The sequence below is a fragment of the Aethalodelphis obliquidens genome, unplaced genomic scaffold (genome assembly GCF_003676395.1).
Source record: "Aethalodelphis obliquidens isolate GAN/ISIS:26980383/991018 unplaced genomic scaffold, ASM367639v1 scaffold60, whole genome shotgun sequence".
Taxonomy (NCBI): Eukaryota; Metazoa; Chordata; class Mammalia; order Artiodactyla; family Delphinidae; genus Aethalodelphis; species Aethalodelphis obliquidens.
Genome location: NW_020838004.1, coordinates 9,369,751 through 9,396,410, shown reverse-complemented (window position 1 = coordinate 9,396,410; position 26,660 = coordinate 9,369,751). Strand labels below are relative to the sequence as shown.

Sequence of the window (26,660 nt, the reverse complement as noted above, 5' to 3'; positions counted from 1 at the left end):
ATATATATATATATATATATATATATATATATATACATACATGCTAAAAGCAAGCTACATTCCTGGAGAAAATGAAGATTATGTATGTACCTGTAATATGAAAATTTTAAAAATCACACGAGGACATATATTCTTCACTCAAAGATTTATACTCCAATGCTCACAGCAGATTCAGTCATAATAGCCTAAATTTGAGAACAGCCACCATCATCAACTAGCGAATGGATAAACAAACTGTGATACATTGAAACTATGCAATACTATTCAGCAATCAAAAGGAACTAGCTACTAACTCAGTAACATGTATGGACCTCAGAAACATTATGCTAAGTGAACGGAGCCAAGCTTATAGACAACACACTGCATGATTTCCTTTAAAAGAATTTCTGGAGAAGACGACACTTAGGTATATAAAGTAGACATTAGTGGATGCTAGGGATGGGCATTGGGGGAGGAAAGTGATTGGAAAGAGGTACTAGGGTACTTCCTGTGATAATGGAAATGTTCTATGGCATGATTATGACTGTGTTTATATGACTCTATTCTTTTGTCACAAAGCTCATTGAATTGTACACTTAAAAATGCTAATGTTCATTATATGTGAAGCTAATTTAAAATCATCCATATTTAATAAGTGATATAAAATAAAAAGTATTAATGATTAAAATGTTAATTTTCTAATTTAGAGCATATTTAAATTCCTAGGTGAAGATAACATTTTCTATTTATTTCTATTCCTCTACAGTAAGATTTATATTGTGTGATTAAATAACTATATCACTACATTTAGTTCCTTGAAAATAAAATTATAAAGAATGATCTTTTATCTTCTGAAAAATACAGAAATGAGCTATTTAAGATGGGTTTGTTGGACAACCTTATAAGTTGTTTTAATAAGATTAATTAGTAGTATTTATTGAGCAGCTGATACATTCAGGACTGTGTTAGCAGATTATAAAAGATACAAAGATGCAAGGACTACCTCCATCAAGTAGAAAAGTTAAAATGTCAGAAATGACTGTCACACAGTGGAATATGTGATAAGAATTAGACTAGAGAAGGAAACTTGTTTGTAGGCACTTAGGAAATCTGATAAGAGAGTGGGAGTAGAGAAGGATGAATCGTTTCTTAGCTGACCCGAAGAAGATAAAGTGAGGGAGGTATCATCATCAGAATCACTATTATGGAATATTTACTATTTATCAGTTCTACCAGGTTAAGCACTTTACTTGCATTATCTCATTGCATCTTTTCACCTACCATATACATGTAGAATTTTGAAGATAGGAATTAGAATAAGAGCAAGTTGTATTACTTTGCCAAAGTCACACCGTTGGTAAGTGACAGAGTTGAGCCTTTCTGACCCCAGAGTGCAAAAGTTAAAAAAAAAAAAAAAGGTGCAGGAAGGGAATTTTGGGTTAGATCAGGGATTGGCATACTCCAGCCCACAGGCCATATCTGATTTGTCACCTGATTCTTTTCTTTTTTTTCTTTTTTTCTTTTCTTTTCTTTTTTTTTTTTGCGGTACGCGGGCCTCTCGATGTTGTGGACTCTCCCATTGTGGAGCACAGGCTCCGGATGCGCAGGCTCAGCGGCCATGGCTCACGGGGCCAGCTGCTCCGTGGCACGTGGGATCTTCCCGGACCGGGGCACGAACCCATGTCCCCTGCATCGGCAGGCGGACTCTCAACCACTGTGCCACCAGGGAAGCCCTGTCACCTGATTCTTTATGGACTGTGAGCTAGAAATGGATTTTATGTATTTAAATAGCTGAAAAAAATTGAAAAGATCAATGAAAAGCATATAGAAATCAAATGCTAGTGTCCATAAATAAAGCTATATTACAACAGAGCTACCCTCATTCGTTTTTTGCATGGTCAATGGGTACTTTTATGCTACGGGGCAGAATTTAGTGGCTGTGACATAGGCTATACGACCCACAAAGACAAAAATATTTACTATTTGGCTATTTACAGAAAAAGTTTGCTGAACTTAGATTGAGAGGAATTTAAGTTTGGTGGGATAATGCTTAGGTAAGTAAGCTAAATTCAATGCAAGTAGGAAGATTTCTCAGAGTAGGAAGCAAAGAACTGGACTATGGCATTGTTGACCCTATTATTTTCTGTGATGATCAATTTTCATTTTAAAGCCAGCACCTGCTATTTACTTTCCTTGGCTTTTCTGTTTTGAATTACCGTGATTGCTGTCTGTTTCTCTCAAAGATCTATGGTACTATTTAATTACTTGAGAAGAAGTTTGGGAAAAGTAGTACCAAAATATTACTTTAAAGTATTATATTAGATCAGAGCTCTTTGTATTCCTATTTTTAAGGGTTGAAACTGAGGCTAAGATAAGTTGTATTTCTTGCCCTGTAAATCAACATTCTAGTTATGGTATAGTTAGGATCCACACTCAACTACATGACTCCATTATGTGTGTTTTTCTTTTTATCATCTTCTTTATTGGATCAGAGTCAATGAGAAAATATTGTTTCTTTGGTATATCAAAGCACACAAGAGGAAAGAAGTATTAAATTTTTCAAAAAATATGAGGACTTTTAATTTGTAAGCTCATCAATTCAGTCTACCTTGGCTGCATTTTACCACATTAATTTGACTCGTTCAACTGCCTTGCCCAAATCAAAGTGGGAATTTATATCAGCACAACATGAAAACACGAGTTATTTCCAGTAAAGTAATAACCAAAGGAGTGAGCAGCTTGATTTCCTGGCCCACTATTTCCCACACTCTTCCGTGTAGAGTAACTTATAAAAAGGGGGAAAAATAGACTATTTTAAAGGAGCTGGAAATACATGGTGAAATATGATTAACAACCAAAAACAAATAAACTTGAGCTGCTATATGTAGAAACCAAAATCAATATAATAAGAGAAAAAGAGGGTCATTGCAATGTTCTACATTTTTTTCTCTTCTACTGTGTCTAAATATTCTAAAACAAACTCCAGGTTGAGGTGTTTGCTTTGTGATATTTAGCTTTCTATGTATAAATTTTGTTAGATGGAGTTTAAAAAAAAAATATTCCAAAACACGTTGAGCTTACCTTTCCAGTGACATCTAGAGAACACAGTACAACAGAGTGCATGATAAGAACATATATTTTAAAACTGATTTGTAAAGATTTTAAAAGAATGTCAAAGTTTATCTGTTGATAAGAGCCAAGTTCAGAAACTATTAAGCAACCAGGTAAAGCTCTTCTTATAAATGTTTTACTGGCTATCAGTGTTTGGGTGGAAACAGACTTTTTCTGTATAAATTTAAGGGTATAAAATATGTATTGTTATTTATTTGACTCACATAGGAAAGCATGCATAGTAAAAAATACATGATTCCTTTATTTCTCTGTCGTTTCATTCAATATGATTCTATTATCACGTATCCGGTCTGGCTTCTAAATAATTGTTGAGATACAAACTTGAGCATTGTATTATTCTGTTTGGTAAAAATATTAAAATTTCTATATTCATACTATTTACTTTCATATATTGTTTATACAGTTGATTTTGGCAGTGCTGAATGTTCAATTCAGTTAACAGTTTGGTCAAGTCGGTAAAAATAATTGATGAAACTACTTATTCATTTAAATTGGTGTAACAAACAGGTTGAACAGTGACCAATGTATACACAAAATAGAATTTTTCAATGAAATTTCAGAATGAAGCTGTGGAAAGCCCATATTATGTAAACAAAAGGACACTGGGCTTGGGATTACACATGGGTGAATCTCTGTCATGTTGTTTGTTAGACATGGACTTTAGAGAAATTTCTATCTGAGTTTCAACATCCCCATTTATAAAGAGGAGGTAACAATAATAAACATACAAAGCAGTGATAAAGAAGAAATAAGATACTATATAGAAAGTGTAAAATATTGGTTTCCTTTCCTTCTCTTTATTCTAAAGAAGTGGATGACCCTCATGAGAACTTGACAATGTAGTTCTCTGTGTCTGTGTCCAAATAATGTAAGTCATGCCCCCTTGATAACAAGAGATTTTAGGGAAGAAAAATCATAATCACATAACAATAATGACAAATTAATTCATCACTTTAAAAATTAGTCCCAACAATACTCTTTCCTTCTTAGTACTAAAATCTACCTTTTTCCATCTTGCCAATCTCTTTTTTTTGTCAGTTGTTTATAACAAATGAGGATACAGTGTTCATATATTGCAAAGTTAAACTGCAAATCTTGAAAAAGTTGTAGATTTCAAGGCAAATTTGAAAAATGGCTTCGATCATTAGAGCATAGTTACTAACAAATGAAGATGTGATGAAGTGCCCAGAAACTGCAAGAATGTGGACATTACATGATTGAACATATAGTGATTTGAAATTGAATATTGATAGAGGCCTTGGGAAGATTGCTGAATTCCTCAAGTATTTGGGGAACAATTATTTTTTGTGATCTTTGTAGGTACAAAAGTTAAATATGGAGCATGAGGTGTCATGCTATCTTACAATTTTGTAGGAAAAAGATGCTAAAAAATACCTTTTTGAGTAATTTGTTTTTCTCAGAGTTGTAGTTATTGCAGAATTTTTAAGTTATGAGATTCAGATTTTAAAATGTAAAATTTCATTTTTTAAAGAATAAATATCAACCAAAATATTTTGTTTTCAACTCTGTGAAATTGTGTTCCTGTTTTATATAGAGTCGCTTTAAGTGAGTGATTTCTGGTACCAACTAAAGATGAAGAGTCCCCCTGAATGGGGTTCAAAATCAATATACAAAATGATGTTACATTTCTATATACTAATAATGAACTATAAGAAAAATAAATTAATCAAACTATCTCATTTATAATTTCATTAAAATAAAATACCTAGTAAAAATTTAACCAAGAAGGTGAAAGATCTATACAATGAAAACTGTAAGATACTGATGAAAAAAAAAAGAAAAAACAAAGAAGTGAAAAGATATTCTGTGTTCATAGATTGGAAAACTAATATTGTTAAAATGTCCATAATATCCAAAAAACCTACAGATTCAAAGAAATCCCTGTCAAAACTCCTATGGCACTTTTCAAAGAAATGGAACAAACAATCCTAAAATTTGTATGAAACCACAAAACACCCTGAATAGCCAAAGCAATTTTGAGAAAGAAGAACAAAGCTGGAGGCATCACAGTCCCTGATTTCAAACTAAAAAACAAAACTATAGTAATCAAAACAAAATGATAAAAGCATAAAAGCCAACTCATAGAACAATGGAATAGAAAAGAGAGCCCAGAAATAAACCCAGGTATATATAATCAATTCATTTATGACACAGGAGCCAAAAATATACAATGGGGAAAGGCAGCCTTTTCAATAAGTGATGTTGGGAAAATTGGACAACTATATGCAAAAGAATGAAACCGAAACACTATCTTAAACCTCACACAAAAGGTAACCAAAAATGGATTAAAGACTTGAGTATAAGACCTGAAACTGTAAAACTCCTAGAAGAAAACATAGGGGGGTAAGCCCCCTGACATAGGTCTTGGAGATGATTATTTTTTTGGATCTGACTCCAAAAGCAAAGAGAACAAAAGCAAAAATAAACACATGGGATGACATCAAACTAAAAAACTTCTGCATAGCAAAAGAAACCATCAACAAAATTAAATGCAACCTACTGAATGGGGGAAAATATTTGCAAATCATATATCTGATAAGGGGTTAATACCTAAAATATATAAAGAGCTCATAAAACTCAATAGCAAAAAAAAAAAAAATCTGATTAAAAAATGGGCAGAGGATCTGAATATTTTATTTCCAAGAAGCCATACAGATGGACAAAAGGTACATGAAAATCTGTTCAAAATCACTAATCATCAGGGAAATATAAATCAAAACTGCAGTGAGATGTCTCTTCACACCTATGAGAATGGCTATTATAAAAAGACAAGAAAGAACGTTGGCAAGATGTAGAGAAAATGGGGGCTTCCCTGGTGGTGCAGTGGTTGAGAGTCTGCTTGCCGATGCAGGGGACATGGGTTTGTGCCCCAGTCCAGGAAGATCCCACATGACACGGAGCAGCTGGGCCTGTGAGCCATGGCCACTGAGCCTGCGCTTCCAGAGCCTGTGCTCCGCAACGGGAGAGGCCACAACAGTGAGAGGCCCATGAACCACAAAAAAAACACAAAAAAACAAAACAAAACAACAAAAAAAAAGAGGCAGAGGAAAGGAAACCCTTGTGCATTTTTGATAGGAATGTAAATTGGTGCAGCCACTATAAAAAAACAGTATGGAGGTGCCTCAAAAAATTTAAAAATAGATCTACCACATGATCTAGCAATTCCACTCCTGGGTATTTATCTGAACAAAATGAAAACACTAATTCAAAAAGATATATGCACCTCCATGTTCATTGCAGCATTATTTACAATAGGTAAGACATAGAAACAGCCTAAGTGTCCATTGATGGATAAATGGATAAAGAAAGTATGGTACATATACACAAAGGAATATTACTCAGCCATAAAAAGAATGAATCTTGCCATTTGCAACAACATGGTAGGACCTTGAGGGCATTATGCTAAGTGAAATAAGTCAGACAGAAAGAAAATAAATACCATATGATCTCACACCTGGAATCTAAAAACAAACAAAAGCAAGCTCATGGATATAGAGAACAGATTAGTGGTAGGCTGAGGCGGGGGGTGGGTGGTGAAATGGGTGATGGTGGTCTAAAGGTAAAAAAATTTCTAGTAATAAAATGAAGTCATGGGGATGTAATGAACACCCTGATAACTATAGTTATTAACACTGTGTTGCATATTTGAAAGTAGCTAGGAGAGTGGATCTTGAAAGTTCTCATCACAAGAAAAAAATTTGTAACTATATATGGTGACAGATGTTAATTGGACTATTGTGATGATCATTTTGCAATATATACAAATATCAAATCATTATATTGTACACTTGAAGCTAATATAGTGTTATTTGTCAATTATAACTCAATTAAAAAAAAGAGACAGAGGTCCTTTAAAGATAGAGGTCCTGGTGACCTTTTGCTTCATTGACAGAGTTCATTTTTCCATTCATTGATTCCTCTCCCATTTCAAACCCTCAGATTCACATTTCCAAGTGCTACTCATCTTCCAGTTACCTTGTTGTCAGTTTGATGTCAATAAATCCCTGCAAACTGGTACTTAATGTTAGTACATAATGATTTGAGGTGTTATCTCTCTCACAGGCATTTTCATTCTGAAGAGGATTCTTGAGGACAGATCCACAGGACAAAACTGAATTTAACGCTTACTATCATCCAAGCACTGGGCTAATTGCTTTACATAAACTATCTCTTAATTCTCACAATGATCCTGTGACGTAGTTTTTATTACCCCTCTTTACAGGTAAGATAAGACTTACTTTAACAAAGTCAACAGTAAGTGTCAGAGCCAGGCTGGGAATCCCTGGCTGTCTGAGTTTAAATCCTAGGTGAAATATTCTGCTATAGTATAGTTATTTGGAAGTAGAGACTACCTAGTAATTCCTTTATCATACTAGATGGCCACCTAGTTGCATTCTCTGGATTTGTTAACTTATACATCATCCAGTTCCACAGTGGATTTGAGGCTGGTGACCTTGTCTACTCATCTTAAATTAAGTTGAGATCAAAATATTTTCTATCTAAAGAAAATAAAAACAAAATTTTTTTTTCTTTAATACTAAGTGTCTCTGCTGGAGTTTTACAGCTCAGACTTAAGTACTAAAGGCCTCCTTTGCTCTATCCTAATTAAAACTTCACAGAGGAGTCACAGAGCTAGAGGAAATGCAGGGTTGCTTTAGCAACCTAGTTGCTAAGTTGACTTAGCATCTGGAATAGGACCAGGGCCCTTAGTCATTCAGCGTCCATTGCTGTTTGAGTATTTTTCTGAAATGAGTAACTTATTTACTAGAGAGTGTACAAAGAGAGTGTTTAAGGGACAATGAAGTATATTACTCTCTTGTGTTTGCTGTGTGCAGGTCATTAGCTTTGTTATAGTTCATTAATTATAAATTCACCTATATTCTATGATGATTCAAAACACACATGCAGACATAAAATATTAGTCTGTAAATCTTCATGTAATGCCTCTAATCCAGTTTCCTTGGCACTTCCTATATAACCAATTATTATATTTTATTCTCCTTCACTTTAAGACTCAGGATACATTCAGCACTAGTATTCCCCATTTCCCCATGAGTGTCACGGAGTCACCACAATTCTGCGATTGAAGGAGGGACAGTAGAGGGATGGGTAGGTTTGGAGAACATGTTTGGGGGAACTGGACCTGTGTTTATGGTTTTGAATTTGTAGGGAGCCAGATATATCAGATCAGGCATTTATTTTGCCTGGGACTCAATCACACATAATTTTACAAGGTTACCAAGGCAAAATGATACTAGGCTAGTAGAATTGAGAATAAGCTAAGGGTCTAGGCAGTAGAATAAGGAAAATGATAAAATGTTTTTGGCAAATAAATTTCTTAATTATTATGCTTTTTATCTAGATGCAGGTGACTTTATATACTGTGGTGTTTCTCTTATTTTAAGTCAAGTTTGTTGGGACTGGGCTTGCATCTTTTAAGCTCTTCTTACACCTGTCTCAGGACTTAGTAGAGATTTTTGCAAGTAATAGAGATGCCAAATAATGATTCTGGTTCTCTTCTCTTGAGGATGTAAGTTCTTCTCTTTTTCAACAATTGAGTCTCTGGTGTTCCTGGGCATATAGAAGGTGCATTAAACATTGAGTATTCTAGATCTTATATGTTTGAAAACTACAGCAATGCAGTCTTTAAATAGTCAATGAATCTTCTGCATCTAAGCAGTTAACTTAATCCTAACAAACATTTGGAGGTAAAAAGTGTGAACTGTAGATATTTTTAATTTCAAGTTAATCTGTTGAAATTGTGCCAGTAAAATCACAAATTCTGTCAGTAATTCACAGCTATTTAAACTGGTTGGTATCATAGAAACAGAACAACTATTTTTTTGTTTGTTTTATTAGTTTTTTCCCCATATTGTTTACTATAGCAAGAGAAATCATGCTGTTCACGCTGTAAACAATCTCCCTGAGAGATCCCAACCAATCTCATAATCAATCCTGAGACAACTATGCTGATTATGCCTAAAATTATAGTCTCCTGCCCAGACTCCTTTCCTAGATTTCAGACTTATATATGAAGTTTTCTGTAATATCTATACGTACCTAACATTTCATATATCCACGACTCAGTTAAACGTATTCTATTATAAAACAATTTTATATCTTAGCCATACACTTGCATTCAGATTCTGTTTGACTAGTCAATGAATGAGTGAATCAATTAATCAGCAAAACAATCATATATAAAGTGATCAAAATAATTTTAAATAGGCATATTAACATTTTACAAATAATTTCTGAAATAACAGAAATAAAATTGTAATTTTGAAATGAGTAGAAGGAAATATGCATTTAAAAACCTTCCATTAATTAAAAAAAAAAAGCCCATGAAAGTGAAATGAGGGCAAATAAATCATAGAAAAAGCAGAGTAACTAGTATAAAATAAGATAGTAGAAATAAATATAAATAGGCTAAATTCATTAGTTAAAAGATAGTGATGTATCTCCTAGAGTAAAGAAAATAAAAACAAAAATAAACAAATGGGACTGAATTAAACTTAAAAGCTTTTGCACAGCAAAGAAAACCATAAACAAGACAAAAAGACAACCCTCAGAATGGGAGAAAATATTTGCAAATGAAGCAACTGACAAGGGATTAACCTCCAAAACATAAGGATAGCTCATGCAGCTCAATATAAAAAAAAAATCAAATAAACAACCCAATCTAAAAAGGGTTGCAAGACCTAAATAGACATTTCTCCAAAGAAGACATACAAATGGCCAAGAAGCACATGAAAAGATGCTCAACATCACTAATTATTAGAGAAATGCAAATAAAAACTACAGTGAAGTATCACCTCACACCAGTTAGAATGGCCATCATCAAAAAATCTACAAACAATAAATGCTAGAGAGGGTGTGGAGAAAAGGGAACCCTCCTACACTGTTGGTGGGAATGTAAATTGGTAGAGCCACTATGGAGAACAGTATGGAGTTTCCTTAAAAAAATTAAAAATAGAGCTATCATTTGATTTGATTCAGCAATCCTATTCCTGGGCATATATCTGGAGAAAACCATAATTCAAAAAGACACATGTACCCCAATGTTCATTGTAGTACTATTTACAATAGCCAGGTCTTGGAAACAACCTAAATGTCCATCAACAGATGAATGGATAAAGAAGATGTAGTACATATACACAGTGGAATATTGCTCAGCCATAAAAAAGAACGAAATTGGGTCATTTGTAGAGATATGGATGGACCTAGAGTCTGACATACAGAGTGAAGTAAGTCAGAAAGAGAAAAACAAGTATCGTATATGAATGCACATATGTGAAATCTAGAAAAGTGGTACAAAGGAACCTATTTTCAGGGCAGGAATTGAGACACAAACGTAGAGAACGGATGTGTGAACATGGTAGGGTAGGGGGGTGGGATGAATTGGGAGATTGGGATTGACATATATACATTACCATGTGTAAAACAGATAGCTAGTGGGAACCTGCTGTATAGCACAAGGAGCTCAGCTCAGTGCCCTGTGGTGGGATGGGGGAAGTGGGGGGAGGGAGGTCCAAGAGGGAGAGGATATATGTATACCTATAGCTGATTCAAATTGTACAGCAGAAACTAACATAACATTGTAAAGCAACTATACCCCAATTTAAAAAAAAAAAACATAGTAGGCACTCAGTAAGCATTCACTGAATGAAAAACTAAGTAGAATATTTGATATAATAAAATAAGCATTTTTTGAAAGGCTGATAAATCCATTGTTTAAAAAAAACCTCTTGTTTGTGTTCATGGTATAAAAGTTTTAGTATAGCTTTATCCAAAATATATATTATATGGTATAAAATATAACAAAGACTGAAATCCTGGTTCCATGATTTATTAAAGATGAGAGCTTAAGGGTTTCACTTAATCTTTCTAAAGGGTAGATTCCTCATCAATACAACAGGGATGATAAATAATTGCTAACTCTCAGATATTTTGCAAAGATTACATGGTATAGTAAATGTGAAAATGTGATTGTTATATTGCAAAATGCTATATTCATATATATTTTTAACTACAACCTAACACTTTGTACAAGAATTTTAAGTTCCACTTTGGTGTAAACTTCTGAGATAATGCTTATGGACAAAATAGAATAAAAAATATTTAAAGTAAAATAGTAATTACTGATTTTTTATTTAAAAGTATCTATGGTGATAACCTCTAAACCTTAAAGTATTTCTGTATTTGGTTACAGGTTTTATGAGGCTTATTTTTACATTTTCACAGAGCTTTTTTTTTATAGTATAACCCTGAATTTCAAAATTTCTAAACTGACAGAGGTGATTTTTTGGCAACCAGAATCATTTTCAGCAGATGTGCTTAACAGTCTAGAAATATATATCTATTTCCTGGTAAATGAATAACTACTTCAGTATCCAATCAAGATGTTTTCATTCACAGATGTTACTGACAGGAATTAATATTGCTCTCTTGGGAAGTAAACAGGGGAATTTAGCAAATGAGTCAATCCTAGCTCTTGCTTTTATTCACAGAAAAAAAAATGTGCATGTATGTCCATTTGAGATAATGAGTAAATGGATTTTGGGGCTATTTCTGAATATTATTTAATCTTCTTTGATGTATAAACTATTTACAATTTCATATAGTTGCTACTAAATCTTAGTAACTGTTATACTTTGTAATAATATTTGAATATGATATTATGTGACCCAAATATCTGTCATAAATGTGAGTTGGTTATGATAAACTAATCACAGGAGGCTAATAGAAACTGTCTAAAGCCTTATAAAACTCTTGTTAGAATCAGCACATTTATTCAGTTATTGAACATGCATTTACTGAATACTTACTAAATGTCAGGTAGTGCACTAAATATTAGAGATACAAATATGAGGTGGAAAGTTTCATACTCTTAAGGAACATATAATCTACTAGAGGAGATAAAAATATTAGGAAACTTTTACTTCCAACACTTTACTTCACTTAATAAAGCTCTGATAAAATAAAATAATAAACTAATTATGATTTGAAAGAAGGAAGTAAAATAAGAGTGGGGAACAAAGCAGAATCAAGCATCAGTTAACCAGGTATGCTGTGCTGATCTACATGGCTATTTGGACTTGACAGAAATTTGGGTCTCAGATTCTAGTACATCTCAGGGTATTTACTCATTTCACAGTGCACAGTTGCATCCCACCAAAACAAAGGCAGTTGTAGAGGCTGTTGCTAACTGGTGGCAGACCAGGGATGCAATCACAAGGCCTCTCTCACTGAGTAGACCGGGCTTATTCTTTCTACACTCACCCTGCCTCTTCAGCAAGAATTTTTGACTTGACTTCCCCAAGACATTTTCAAAGTTCTCCTTTTAATTGATTAAGCAAAGCATTAAGATTAATTCACTATTTCACAGTGTGATTGTGATCTCAACTAATAAATCCAATCATTCAGGTTACAGTTTGTTCTTTTGACAAAAAATATAAAATGTTCCATTTTATTCTTCCATACTGATGATGTGAATCATGTTTCATTTATCTGTTCTACAATTCACAGCATCAATCGAGAAAAAGATGAATGGTAAGAAAAGTTTTCTTACTATTGAATACATGGCTGATCTATATTTACTTCTTCTTGTTTATGATTTCTTTCTCAAGGTTTCTGAGAGTTATGTATGGGTTAAAATCCTTGGCTAACTTATTTATGAATGTTATGCATATATTTACTCAACAAATAATTTTTGAGCTCCTACTCTGTGTGAGGCACTGTTCTAGGTATGGAGTTCAACTCTGAACAAAAACTACAAAAATTCTGTCCTCATGGAATTTACATTCTAAATCAAGGAGACAGTGAATAAATGAGTAAGTAAAATTGTGCAGTATATTGAAAGTGATGAGCATTATGGAGAGAAAGAAAGTGGAGGAAGAGGAAAGGAATTGTGGAGGTGCAATATCAAAAGAGGAAAATCAGGAAACTGTTTTAACAAGAATGTAAAATTTGAAGGAAGATATGAATGTGAGGGAGACATTCATATGCCAAGCATAAGAGGGATCAGGCACAGGGAATAGCAACTGAAAAGGCTTTGAGGCAGGACCATGTGTAGTTACTTGTGGAGCATCAGGGAGACCACGACTACATGTGAAAAAATAGGAGGGAGAATAGTAGATAAGGTCAGAGAGATTACATGGAGTCAAATGGTAAGGACTCTCTAACCCACTGTAAAGACTTTGGCTTTGACTCTGAATAAAATGGTGTATTAGACAGCTTGGGGTGCCATAACAAAATACCACAGACTGGGTGTCTTAAACAACAGAAATTTGTTTTCTCACGATGCTGGAGGCTAGAAGTCTGAGATCAGGGTGTCAGCATAGTTGGTTTCTGGTGAGAGCTTGCTTCCTGACTTGCACATGGCCATTGTCTCACTATGTTGTCATAATGAGGAGAGAAAGAGTGAGCTCTCTAATATCTCTTCTTATAAGGGCACTAATCCCATTATGAGGATCCCACCCTCAGGGCCTTCTATACACTTAGTTACTTCCCAAATACCATCACACTGCGAGTTGGGGCTTCATATGAATTTTGGGGTAACTCACTTCAGTCTTTAGCAGAAGTTTTTGGAGAGTTTTAGGCAGAGGGGTGACATGATACAAATTAGTTTTAAGGAATCACTCTTAGCTAGTATGTTGAGAATAGATTGAAAAAAGGTAAAGGCAAAATGAGGGAGCTTAGTTAAGAGGCTACTGCAAAAACCCAGGTAAGAAATGATGGTAGTTTATACTAGAGAACTATCAGTGGAGGGTATAAAAAATGGTCAGGTTTTGGATAAAATTTCAAGTAGGGCCAATAAAACTGATGGTTTCTATGTGAGGTGTGAGAGAAAGTGAGAAGTTAAGAATGACTCTAAGGCTGATGAATTGTAAGAAATGAAATTGCCATTAATTGAGGTGGAAAAGACCTCAGATTTGGGGAAGATATAACCAGGAGTTTAGTTTTAGTCATGGTTAAGCTTGAGGTGCCTGTTAGCCATCCAAATGGAAATTTTGAATAGACAGTTATATATACAACCCAGATTCCTGGTTGGAAACATATGTTTGGGAGATGTCAGTACTTAAAGATCATTGTGAGGTGAAACCTAAGGGAGTGAGGGTATATTAAGGAAAGAAGTTCAAAGACAAGCACTTACTTGGGGGACTGCAAGATTAAGAGTTTGAGAAAATGGGGCAAAGTCAGCATAGGGGATTACGAAGTAAGGTAAGGGGAAAGCAAGAGTGTGTGGAATCTTGCAAGAAAGTATTTTATAAAGCAAAGAGTGACCAACATGAAAACTGAAAATAAGCCAAATGCCATCAACTGAGGAATGGATAAACAGAATGGGGCATATCTGCACAATGGAATACTGTTCAGCAATATAAAGTAACAAACTACTGATAAATGCCACAATATGGATGAAACGTAAAGAAACATTAAGCCAAATAAAAGAAGCCAAACTCACACACACACACGTGGCTGCACATTGTATGATTCCAGTAAAATAAAATTTTTAGAAAACGTAAAACTATAGAGACAGAAAATAGATCAGTTACTGGGGACATGGGCAGACATGCCTTTGTGAAATAATGGAAGTTCTAAGCCTGGATTGTGGTGATAGTGACACAACTGTATTAAATATATGAAAACTCACTGACCTGTACACTTAAACTAGGTGAATTCCCTGGGATATAAATTGGATCTCAATAAATCTGTTAAAAATATAAAGAAAAAGACAGAGAAAGAGGGCAGAGAGACAGAAAGAGACAGAGAGACTGCACTGGAGTTAAATTGGATAGTGCATGTACAGACAGAGCTTTTGAAGAGTTCGCTATGGAGAGGAGCAGGAAAATGAGCTAGTAGCTGAAAGAGGACAGGAGTCAGGAGACGTTTGCTTTGCTTTGTTTTGTCTTTAGATGAAGTAGGGGACAGTATGGTTGCACCCTGTTGGGAATGACGCAGAAGAAAGTAAACAATCTCTGGTAAAAATGTAGAAGAGAGGAAAGAGAATTACTGAAGCGATTCTTTAAGTAGATAAAAAAGGATGAACTACAGTGCACAAGTTGAGGGATTGGCCTTAGAAGCACAGCAATGCATCTATACTAAAAAAGAGAAGTTAGAGTGTGAATACACATGTTAATGAGTGTGTGACTTGGTGATGAAGGCTTGTGGAAGTTATCTTCTAATCGCTTTCCTTTTACAATGAAATGGTTATCAGCTGAAAATGAGGATGGGAGAAAAATTGAATGATGGGAGACATTGAAAGTTTGACAAAATTACAGTGAAAGGACTAGGTTTGGTTTTTTTTCCCCCTTAATTCCTGGTCATCATAAGCGCACTTGAAATTCATAGTTTGTATTTTAGATTTAGACTAGTCTGCATAACTCTCTATTTTTTCTACAGTCATATTAAGCTGAGTAGTTTCAGGCATGCAGTAGGCTGAAAAGTGGATTTACATCGGGATCAGGGCTTTGCTGACTGTCGAGTCAGTGTGATGAAGCAAAGAGAGATGAAGAAAGCAAGCCTGTATGCAAGAAAATGATAATGATTGAAGGAGAAAAGTAAGGATCAAAGGAGGGGAAGAAGGGTGAAAAGGAGGTAGGATCAATGATTTGTAGATTTCAATGAGGTTAAAGGATTCCTGGAATCAGGGTACTATAAGCAGTGTGCAGAAGATAGTTCATGCTACTCAGAGAATAGATGCTTGCAAATGAGGTAATTATGAGATTGTAGCTGTTGGTAATAACAGATAAGTGGCTGAGATTGGTTGTAAAACAAGACCATGGGAATGAAGAAAAGAAGGTAAAATCTTCAGGAAATGAAGAAGAATGACAGCAACAAGAAAGTGTAGAGTTTGATGACTTGAAATTTTAAAAATTGAGGGGTCTTTTTTTGTAAGGAGGAAGAAAGGAGAATGGGCAATGAGGAGAAGGGAGGATATATGTTCCAATCTCACACTGAATGGCACATACAATTTGGTAGAATAAACAGTCATAAATTTAAAGAGCTGCAGTGGGAACCATGTCTTCAGGGATTTCAATTGGAGCCAGAATGTAAATGCCATGTTCAACAAAAAAGCTAAAGATATGCTATAGGATTTGGCTGATCAGAGGATAATTACCCATCTGGTAAGTGTTAAACATTGGTCTAGATGCTGAGCTACTCCTGTTATTCTGTGTCATGCATGTGTCCCCCAAAACTTTGCTGTGCTAACACTGATGTTTGAGTAGGTCATTCGGCATAACACTTCAACATGAGTATCTGGTAGAATATAACCTCTCCTACAATTTTAAATTATATAATCAGTCTAATATTTCTTATGACATATACAATAGCAATCAGCTGGCTTTGCTCTTGCCGACTTTATTCTTGTTGATCTCAATCAGATATTGCATTTTTATTTATTTAATCAATTATTAATACATATTCTTATCTTATGCTTATCATGTATGCAATTCACTATACTATTTTTTCCCATTAGAAAGCTTCTGTATATAGTTTTCTCTGCCAATTGGATAATTTGTCTATGTGTAATCTTGCAGCTTTGTTTCTTATATTATCCTCTCTCATTTCATTTTTTAACACATGTTCCAACAGCCTTGCAATATAGATTGTACCTCAGAAAAATCTTACTTTTTCTCCACAGGGGTCACTGCATATTGTTAACCCCTGTAAGCCTGGTGATGAACAGCTTCATCCTCTGTAGAGCCTGTTGCTTTCTCATCCTCCTTCTTCTCCTCCTCCTTTCTCTCCTCCCCCTCCTCCATCTTCCCCTCTTTTTTTTTTTTATCTCTAACACTTATTTATCTAATACTTCTCTTCAAACAAATCTAATGACCCAACATTAGACATAACATGTATTAATTCTATAGGAGTCTCCTAAACCTACTAAAATCCTTTTTAAAAAGGTGAAACAGGACTTCCCTGGTGGCGCAGTGGTTGAGAGTCCGCCTGCCAATGCAGGGGACACGGGTTTGTGCCCCGGTCCGGGAAGATCCCACATGCCGCGGAGCGGCTGGGCCCGTGAACCATGGCCACTGAGCCTGCACGTCCGGAGCCTGTGCTCCGCAACGGGAGAGGCCACAACAGTGAGAGGCCCGCGTACTGCAAAAAAAAAAAAAAAAAAAGGTAAAACATATAGGTAAGACTAGATATGTTTTCTGAAACTGCTCACAAAAGGATTGGAGTGACTGAATTGACATATAAGAGTTAGGTTGGTACAACTCAGAAATTATTCCTCATAGTGATTCCTCTGAGTTTCAAAGCAGAATGTTTTCAAAAATATTTTCCTGTTGAAACATAGTTTACTTTTCTTTCAATTAAAAAGAAAGTTAGGAGGGTAAGATAAAGATGAGAAATTTTAAGAAAACTGATTGAGGTCTAATCATAATTTATGATAAGGATTATCTATGGTAGAACAAAACTGAGCCCAAACACTACACTAATAATACAACCTAGAAACAAATATGGCTTGCTTTCACGCTAAACAAAGAAGAAAAATTGGTTGAGCTACCAGGATCCTGAATTCTGTTTACAGTTGTTAACTCTAAAATCTTCATAATTTCTCAGGTAGAAATAGATGTTTGATTCTCTCTCTCTCTCTCTAATTGATGCTGTCCTTTCTTAAATTGTATTATAGGAAAACTATACTGAGGTACAAAGAGGCACTTATCTCAAATTATAGGACTCAAACATAATGGGTATATTTTTCTGTGAGTTAGCAAAAGGTAAGATAATTAACCTGAGCACTGTTTACTATTCTGTTACTCCAAACCCCAAGAAGTACTTACCTATTACCATGACTTTTACAAAAAAAAACTCAAGTAGCAAGAAAAGAACAAGTAAATTATAGTTTTGTATGAACAAAAAAATTTCTTAGCAGTTTTTGTTCCAGTGTGAAAAACTACACCATAAACAACCCAGTTTCCAGCTTATCTTCTGAAACAAGATGCACAGTGGTATTTAGTTAACTCAACTCTGACATTACAAATAATTTTGAATAGTTTTTACTCTTTCAGCTTATCACTTTCCTTGTACTCCAAGCAGTATATTCCTCACTGGTGGCAGGCAGAGACATAACCAGGACAGTCAACACTTAGAAAGACAATGAAACAATCTTATCACAGGAGCTAAGTCTCCTGCCCAATGGCATTTAGACTCTATGGTCTTTAATTACTCATCTGGTACTCTGATACATGTCACAAAAACCATGCACATTTCACCTGAATGTTCCCCAGTCAATACCCTGTCTAAAAGAATGAGCATATAGTAAAAGAGAGCAGCAGCAATATAGAATGGGATCCGACTGTACCTGGTGAATGAGGCGGAGGAGAGCACATCAGAACAACCCCCTGGCCTTCCCTCACAGAGACTGCACTTCTCGTCCGGCCACTAAAATTTCCCAGATCTGTCAACATAACACAGCATTTAGATGCAAGGCAAAAAGGAGCTTAAAGAATTACTATTTTGTAACTTGTACATACTTTTCTATCATTATTCAGTGAAGGTTTCTTTTTGTTTGTCAAGCAGTGATAGGAAGGCTTTGACAATAAATCTCTACCATCCAATTTTAAATACCACAATTTTCAGATTATATGTACACTCCTAATTTCTGTGTATAGTGCATACAAGTTGCCAGTGTAGGAATAAATTAAACAATACCTTTATAACTCATTAAGTAGTTATTTTACATCTTTATAATACTTTCTGCATATTAATTTTTCTACCACCAATTGAACCCACTAATACACAGTAAGAACAGAAATAGAAGTGGTTGGAGTGCCTGGCGTCCAACCTGCTGCTTCATTATCTGTCGTGCTAGGAACGGTGTGTAAAGCCAAGAATGAATTTGCCAAATTAGAAAGACTTGTGCACTCAAGCAAAACATAATGAAGATATAAGGTGTTCTTTTCTATAAATGTAAGTTTAAAAAATCATGTTACTTTTATTTTATGGAAGCCTGGAATAGTGTGTACAAATTAATTATACTCATCCATTTTGATTATTCTAGAAGTATTATAGTTATCAAAACACTCACTTGTATGTATGAAGGATTGGGGTTCAATTGTCTTCCCTTAAATTATGTTGCATTTGCACAATTTAAAATATTTTCCTAAAAATAAAGTGGCCTTAAAAAAAGAATGATAGGCATTATTTATATTTCTTTTATCATTTATTAATCTATTCATAACTCAATACATATGTACCTTTCCTTTTTTATTGGGCTAGGCTGGTCAAAGAAATGATTCTTAGTTTCTTGGAAATGGTAGGAGTTCAATATTTTTATAAATAAACATTGTCCCAGAATTCCCAGTTTGTAAAACCATATTCTCCTGGTGAGAAATGCTTCTTGAAAATGTTCTGCCTTTCCTGTCATTATTTACCAATCATAAAAGAGATTTTTTTCAAACTTTTCATCATTTCATGCTAAAATAGTATATTTCATAATAATACAATGTAGATCTTAAAATTTAATGTCTGTTAAACTGACGAATGATGAAAGTAAGCAGTTAAGAAAATATACTGAATGGATATGAAAGAGATAAATCATTAACTTTAATATTATAAGAGGGATCGTATAACTTATTTTTTTTGAGATATGGGTTACAATTTACTTATTTGCTGAATTTACAATCAAACCTTTTAAAATACATTCAAAGTCATTAAGGACTAATAAACAGTAAGGGCATAATGAATAAAAAGAGAGGAATTCATTATTGAAGAAAGTGTTTAGGAATTTACACACAATTCTGCATTTCACTGTAGTTAAGTGTCTAATAGTTAATATAAATAATAGATAAAGTGACAATACAAAAGAGAAAGAATAATTCTATTTTTACTTTTTTTGGTGGCTTGAAAAACATACACACTAACTTCTAATAAAAGTCAAGTTCATTCGTTTTCAAATTTATATGATTCATGGCTTTAAACTAATGTGCATTGACCTTTAGAGATAGAGGCTGCCTTTTTTTCCAACAAATGACCTCAGTCTGATAACAAAGCATGACAAGGTTTCCCATTTGACTTCCTTTGACTACTCTTAGAAACACAGCACAGTGAGGCAGTGGTTGCAGTGGGGCTGTTATATCTCTTTAGAGATTATATGGTTTTATTGTTCTCTTTTCATCTTCATTGAATTTATAAATTCTGAAAAGCAATTTGGATATCAATTTATTTTAACTGAGTTTCTTAAATGTTTTCTGAAAAGTATATATATAGCTTCCAATACATTTACTACAAGTTTATATTGTGCTTATTATATTTCAAATCAACCTATGGTAGCTAAAAAATATTTTAATAGCAAACAGTCCTAAATGAAGGCCTATTTCTGATAAATTGAAGTACAAGCATGGCCTAGAAATTAGACACAAAAAAAGAAAAGAAGATTATACAATAATTATGACCTGAATTGTGTTTTGAGATCACAATGACCCAAAAGATAACACTCAGCTCTAATTGCTTTATTTTGTATCATCAGTTAATACAGGTAAAATTAACATTTTCTCATGGAATTTTCTCTGTGTCATTATTTCCTAGGAGCTATAGCACCAGCAGTACAAAGGTAAATGGATTTTTTTCAACTGTGAATAGATTTTTTTTTTCATAAAGACATATAGAGAAATACTAAAAAGAAGCCTGCACTTTGAAGGAGAGTGTGTTTTCCTCATTTAAATCCTTCCTCTTAGGAAAAAGAAAAAGGGTAAAACACTATTATTTATAATGTAAAAGTGGTCCTCGTGTCAGGCAAGATTCTGGTTGATCTGAGACCAGACTGATGTGAAAAAATTCTTGGTTGGAGTGGGGATGGCAACTAGAGAGAATAGTCTGAGTAAAAATACAGCCAGTTATTTTGATCTCAGTGTGAACAGAAAGTAGTTGGTTTCTTTGGAGGTACTCATCATAGAACTTAGTTTGAGTGCTTATCACATTATTTTAGTAAGCATTCTATTATATCTAGGAGAGAAATGAAAATAAAGAGAACAAGAGATTTTATGGATGTGACTTTGATTATTTTTTGTCACCTACAGAAGGGAAAAAATACCTGTTCTTATGTTCTATTTTTGATCTTTAAGGGAAAAAAATGAGTAAAAATAAAAATCTTAATACAAGGACTCTAAAATTCAGTTTCAAAGTATAAACTGAAGTAAACTTCTTTCTGGACTTAGTATAAAACACATGGACAAACGGACAAGTAATAATCTGGAGGAGAAAGTTTATGATCAAGAATCACAGGGCCTCAGGCCTTGTCTTTTCTCTGACCCTTTTTCCAAGTTCAGAAACTCATGCAGAGTTTGAGAGTGGAGCTTTAACTAGAACTGTGGCTTACAGAATTATTACACCTATTCATCCTAGGTAAACCATACAAAGAAAAAGAGGTATACAATTAATGATGTGACTGAGAGACTCACATGACAGAATATAGAGTTAGAATGTGTGATTGGAAGCATATTGACCATACATAAGACAAATCATTTCCTTTATTCATTTAACAAATATTTTTTTTCGATGCAAACTATACACCAAATACTATGTTAGGTACTGATGATACAGAATAGCTGTAAAGGAAGGATGTATATAAATGAACTAATCATACTTACTTGGGCCAACTGTCCATAGACCCAGCTCAGATGAGTCTATGCCACCAAATAGATGCATGAGCCCAAACCATCACTGCTTCAGCTTGTCACAGCTATACTTATGGGTAACTAGTACATACCATGTGCATGTACCATATAGCACTACATGCCATTCCCCTAAATGTATGTTGCAAACATATGCACACCAACACATACACATACATACACTGCACATACACTTTGGGTTCCTTCCTTCCTTCCTTCCTTCCTCAAACCTTCTTGCCTACCTGCCTGCTTTTCTGTTTTCCATCTTTTCTTTTCTTTCCTTCATTATTCCACAAAGGGTTTGGGGTAGCTTAGATATATATGTATATAATACAAAATATAAAATTGGTAGTTGACAAATTCCAGGTGAAGGCAAAATAGGTATGGCAAAAATCCTGTAGCATAACATGAGGATTTAAGAAAATATGTCATAGACTTCTTTTGTAAATTATTGGAAGTTGGCCATAAAATTTGACTCATAAACTTAAGAGGGTCAAAACAAACATGCATATGTCCCCAGTCTTACAATTCATGATTATTTTAAGATCACAACTTTCTAGTAACTCAGGAGAAGTACAGTGTCGCTGGATATTAAGGTTCAAGAGGGATTTCTTCTGCAAGACTTCATAAAGATCACAGTGGGTGGTATAGTAGGCTGAGCAACTTTTCAAGTCAATTAGAAAGGTTCTTCACCCACTGAAACACTTTAAGTAGGTGTAGTGTGAGCTACACACACACACACACACACACACACACACACACACACACGTAAAAATATTTCAGAAATTATTCCCTAGAATGGTGAATTATTTTAAAGTGTTGGAGAGTGACAGGGGTTTTGGATACTAATTTTACGATTATGTATGCTAAATATGAGAGATTGGTTAATTATTGGGGAGAAGTGAGGGAAAATGGTCAAGGCAAGAAGATAAATCTTATATAATTAGGAATGAAGTGCTGAGGTTCACCTTTCTTCTGGTTTTTAATTTCCTAGTCTTAGATCTGTTCCAAATAAATGGCAATCCTTGGCTTATGGGAGTCATGCATTTGGAAGAAGGAATGGAAATGGGGTGACCATTTTGAATTGCACTCAGTTATACATTCACCCTATAGGTGGGGCCGTAAGTTTTAGACTGTCAATGCTCCAGGCATGCTCAATTGATTCTCTAATGTTAAAAGTGCTATGACTATAGAGATAATTCATTATGAATTCAAAAATTCTTAAAGTTGAGTTTGAATTTTTACAAAAAGTGAAACCGTTGAAAAAGGCAAAACACTTTAGACCAGGTGTCAGACACAAGCTTTATTAAATATTACTAACTTTGGGGTATCAGATTCATATGTAAGATTGTTAAGATTGAGGAACTAAGATGAGTGATATATCTGAGGGGACTCATGGATTTAACTTCTACGATTTCTACAAAAATGACTGATAGATTGCATATTGAAGTCTTTCGTCAGTTTTGTTCTTGTTATTATCATCAAGATAATTCAGATTATTGTCAGATTTTTTGTGTATCCAATGTAAATATCCTGTAATAAAAATTGGTCAGACCTCATTCAGAAACTATCTTTGACATTGTAAAATGTTAAAAATATAAGGGCAAATAAAAGAATGGATGGATAATAATTACACTAGCTACTAGCATACTACTATATGCCAAGTTTCCTGGAAATGAAATAGTAATTTCTCTGTTTTAAAGATTCCTAAATGTATGTGAAAAGCAAATAAACACTTGACTTTGGTCATACAGTTAATAAGTAGTGAGTTGGCAAATCAAACTCAATGTGGTTGTTTTTAAAAAATGTATTAGGAAATAAGCAATTCAATATTTGGAAGTTAAAACCAACCAATAGTTGGTTTTAGGAATTTAAAAATAATCTTCATAAGCACCTATTATTAAAAATCATTTTCTGACAGATATAGAGATGAGAAAATTAGTGAAAAATTGATAAAATAATTCATACATTTATTTTGAGAGATAATTAAATTAGCATTTTAATACATAGCTATTTGTTTGCACGAAAAGTCTTTCATAAGATACTCTACAACAAGCAAGATTCTTAATAATAGTTTAAAATTAAACTAAAATAAAATTTTAAATAAAAATTTGATTATTGAATGGTACCTTGACCAAAAGCCATAGAAACATGAAGCTTTGTGGGTTTTTATTGGCAAGTGTGAGTTCATGAGCTTGTGATCAATTTGTAAGCAGATTGGGCAGGGCTTATTATCCCCAGTTATTGATGAGGACACTGTCATTCACTAAGGTTAAGTAATAAGAATAAAAACTCACAGCCAATAAGGATTTGGGCATCCAAGATGACAAATTCATTTTGGGAACTAGCATGTTTTTAATCTAGAGTTGTTCTGATACTCTTAATTTAGAATATGTTGATCAATGTGATTTTTAAAAACATTTTCCTATTATATCACATGAAGTAATTCTTTAATATATTTGTTATAAGTCATCTGTAAATGGGACAGCATATCACCTTTTGAAAATGTATATTATTTAATAAAATTAGTCTTTTGAGAATATCAATGGAGCTAATTAGAGGTATCTCAAAAAATACAGTCCCATCTATTACACGGAGATAAGAATTGAATTAAGATACAGTTGGAGACATGGTGAGGTAAATCTACAAGAGACCTGTAGATTTTATAATAATGAAATTTTCCTCATTCCCATTCTTTCTTTGGTTATATCTAACAGGTCAGTAATCTCTTGCTATGGATTACAATTTTCACTTTACATATTATCAAACCCAAATCATCCAGCCAAAGTGTTCACTGATTAAGAGGAAACCAAAGCACACCTGTGTATGTGTGCTTTGAAAAAGATGATTTTAACTACATTATAAGTGAAATAGTAAATTGCAAATGCTTTTGTAAAGAGATAAATTATCCAAAGAATGTGATAAAAATGTTTTTGATTTTAGGTCCTTTCTTTGGTATCTTGATGTATGTTATAAAAAGCTACTTCAACTGTGAATAATATATATGGTGAAATAATCTCAAATGTTAAAGTTGTATATAAATTTGTTTAACTAATGTGATGATAGTCTATGAACCCTGGCAGAGGGTTTTGTACATTTGACTTAATTTTCTCCACTCTGGGTAAACAATTACATAAATAATCCTTATTTGCTTGCTTCTAAGTTTACAATTTTTCCAAACTCAAATTAGTCTTAATTCATTCTCAGGAAATTATAAGGCTAAGCATTAGAAACTTATATATACAACGGAAGTAATAGAGCATGTATAGGGAGTTTGAGTATTATAGACCAATAGAGATGGGGCCTGTGTGTCACTTAGTAAAACCAGCAAGTCATTTAGTACACACATTAATTCCTAAAACTATTAGATCTTTTTATTGTCTCTCAAAATTTTCAGCCCAACTATCCTCTTCAGCTATTTTGCATTTTATAATATTTAAATAGATAATCACTTCCTGATCTACAACCATGACTCCTTACCCCTTTCTCCTTCCATTTTATTCAAGTACAACTTCAACTTTGGTTAAATTGAACTGTCTTCCTATTCTGTTCTGGGTAAGGGAATGTGAGTGGATAAAACATCAACAATGATGACTAGTCTTGCTCTAAATTTATGACCATTAATCTCAGACAAGCCCTTTGTTTTGCCTGGTAATTCCAGTACATTTATGGAGTCCATTTTCTCTTAATCCTCTAGACAATAAGTTTACAATTACTCTCTTTCAAAACAACCTCCTGCCCCTTCCCCCACTTCTCTCCTTATAATTCCTGAAGAAAATAGAAGTATTCTAAAAACTGCATGCATGTATTCCATCTATGGGGGCACTACAGTGTGTGCCACATATTTCCCTTCTGTGAAGGACTTGTCTGAACTGTTGGGAGTTACATTGACAGACAGCTTCCAACTTTCAGCTCCCTCAGGGACTGCCTTTGCTACAGAGAATCAGCTCATCTGAGGTTATATCCCTTCCTTGGGTAGCACAACAGCCAACATCCAACAGTTGCTCGATAAGAGCACTGACCACCTCAGCCCAACTCCAGACAATACTGGCAAGCCATTCTAGCTTTTGACATCATACTTAGTGTTAGCTGGGGCTGTTGCTGGGCCTGTATCACAGCTCAAATTATTCTCTTCCCACATCTGCTCCTTCCTCTTCCCTTCTGGTGGGTGATTCCAAAGGCACTTCTTAAAATTATTATCTACACTAAACTCCATCTCACCAAGTCTGATTCCCAGGGAAGCCAATCTGTAACACTACCACAATAGCTATTGATTTATCTGTATCTATATTGTGTCCCATCTTCTTATTGTAACTATCTGTGATCTAATCAAAGACCCATCTCCACTTCAGACATCATCAGTAGCACTCATATGGGTATTGCTCCAAAGTTGACAAAAAAAATGTGGAAGGCAAAATTGTATCTCTTTGACCCCATTTTTCCCTCTAGGTACAAACACATTTTGTTCACCCCTTCCGCAAAAGAAAAAAAACACACACAAAGAAAAACTCCCATTTTTTTAAGCTTCTCAAATCAAGCTGTCTCTCTACCGCTGTCCAAATGTTACTGTGAAAGTAATGACCTCAACATTGTTTCATTTAATGATCAATTGCTCAGTTCTCATCTATTTGACCTATATTCAGTAGTATTGATAAAGTTGATCACATTTTTCTTCACTTGCATTTCTCCTCCTTCACTGTGCCCTCCCCTTCACTTTCATTAGCTTGTTCTTCCTCATCTTCCCAATATCTAGACATTTCATGGCCCCTCCTTGGATCTTTTCATTTCTCAGTCCGTACCATTCCCAAGTTTATCTTACCTAGCCCTTGTATTTAAAAATCATGTATAAACCAAAAAATTACCAAACTTATTCCTGCCTGGACACCTCCCTTGAATGGCAGCACACAC

At 34.3% G+C, this 26,660-nt stretch overlaps 1 protein-coding gene across 1 annotated transcript in view; it reads right to left on the bottom strand.

Moving 5' to 3' along the window:
• Positions 1–26,660, bottom strand: part of CNTN5 (contactin 5) — a 514,136-nt gene that overhangs the window by 400,459 nt on the left and 87,017 nt on the right. Inside the window, exon 4 of the mRNA XM_027087760.1 lies at positions 18,443–18,538. Coding sequence (XP_026943561.1) covers positions 18,443–18,470 — 28 coding nt within the window. The 5' untranslated portion in view covers positions 18,471–18,538. The remainder of the gene's footprint in view (positions 1–18,442; positions 18,539–26,660) is intronic.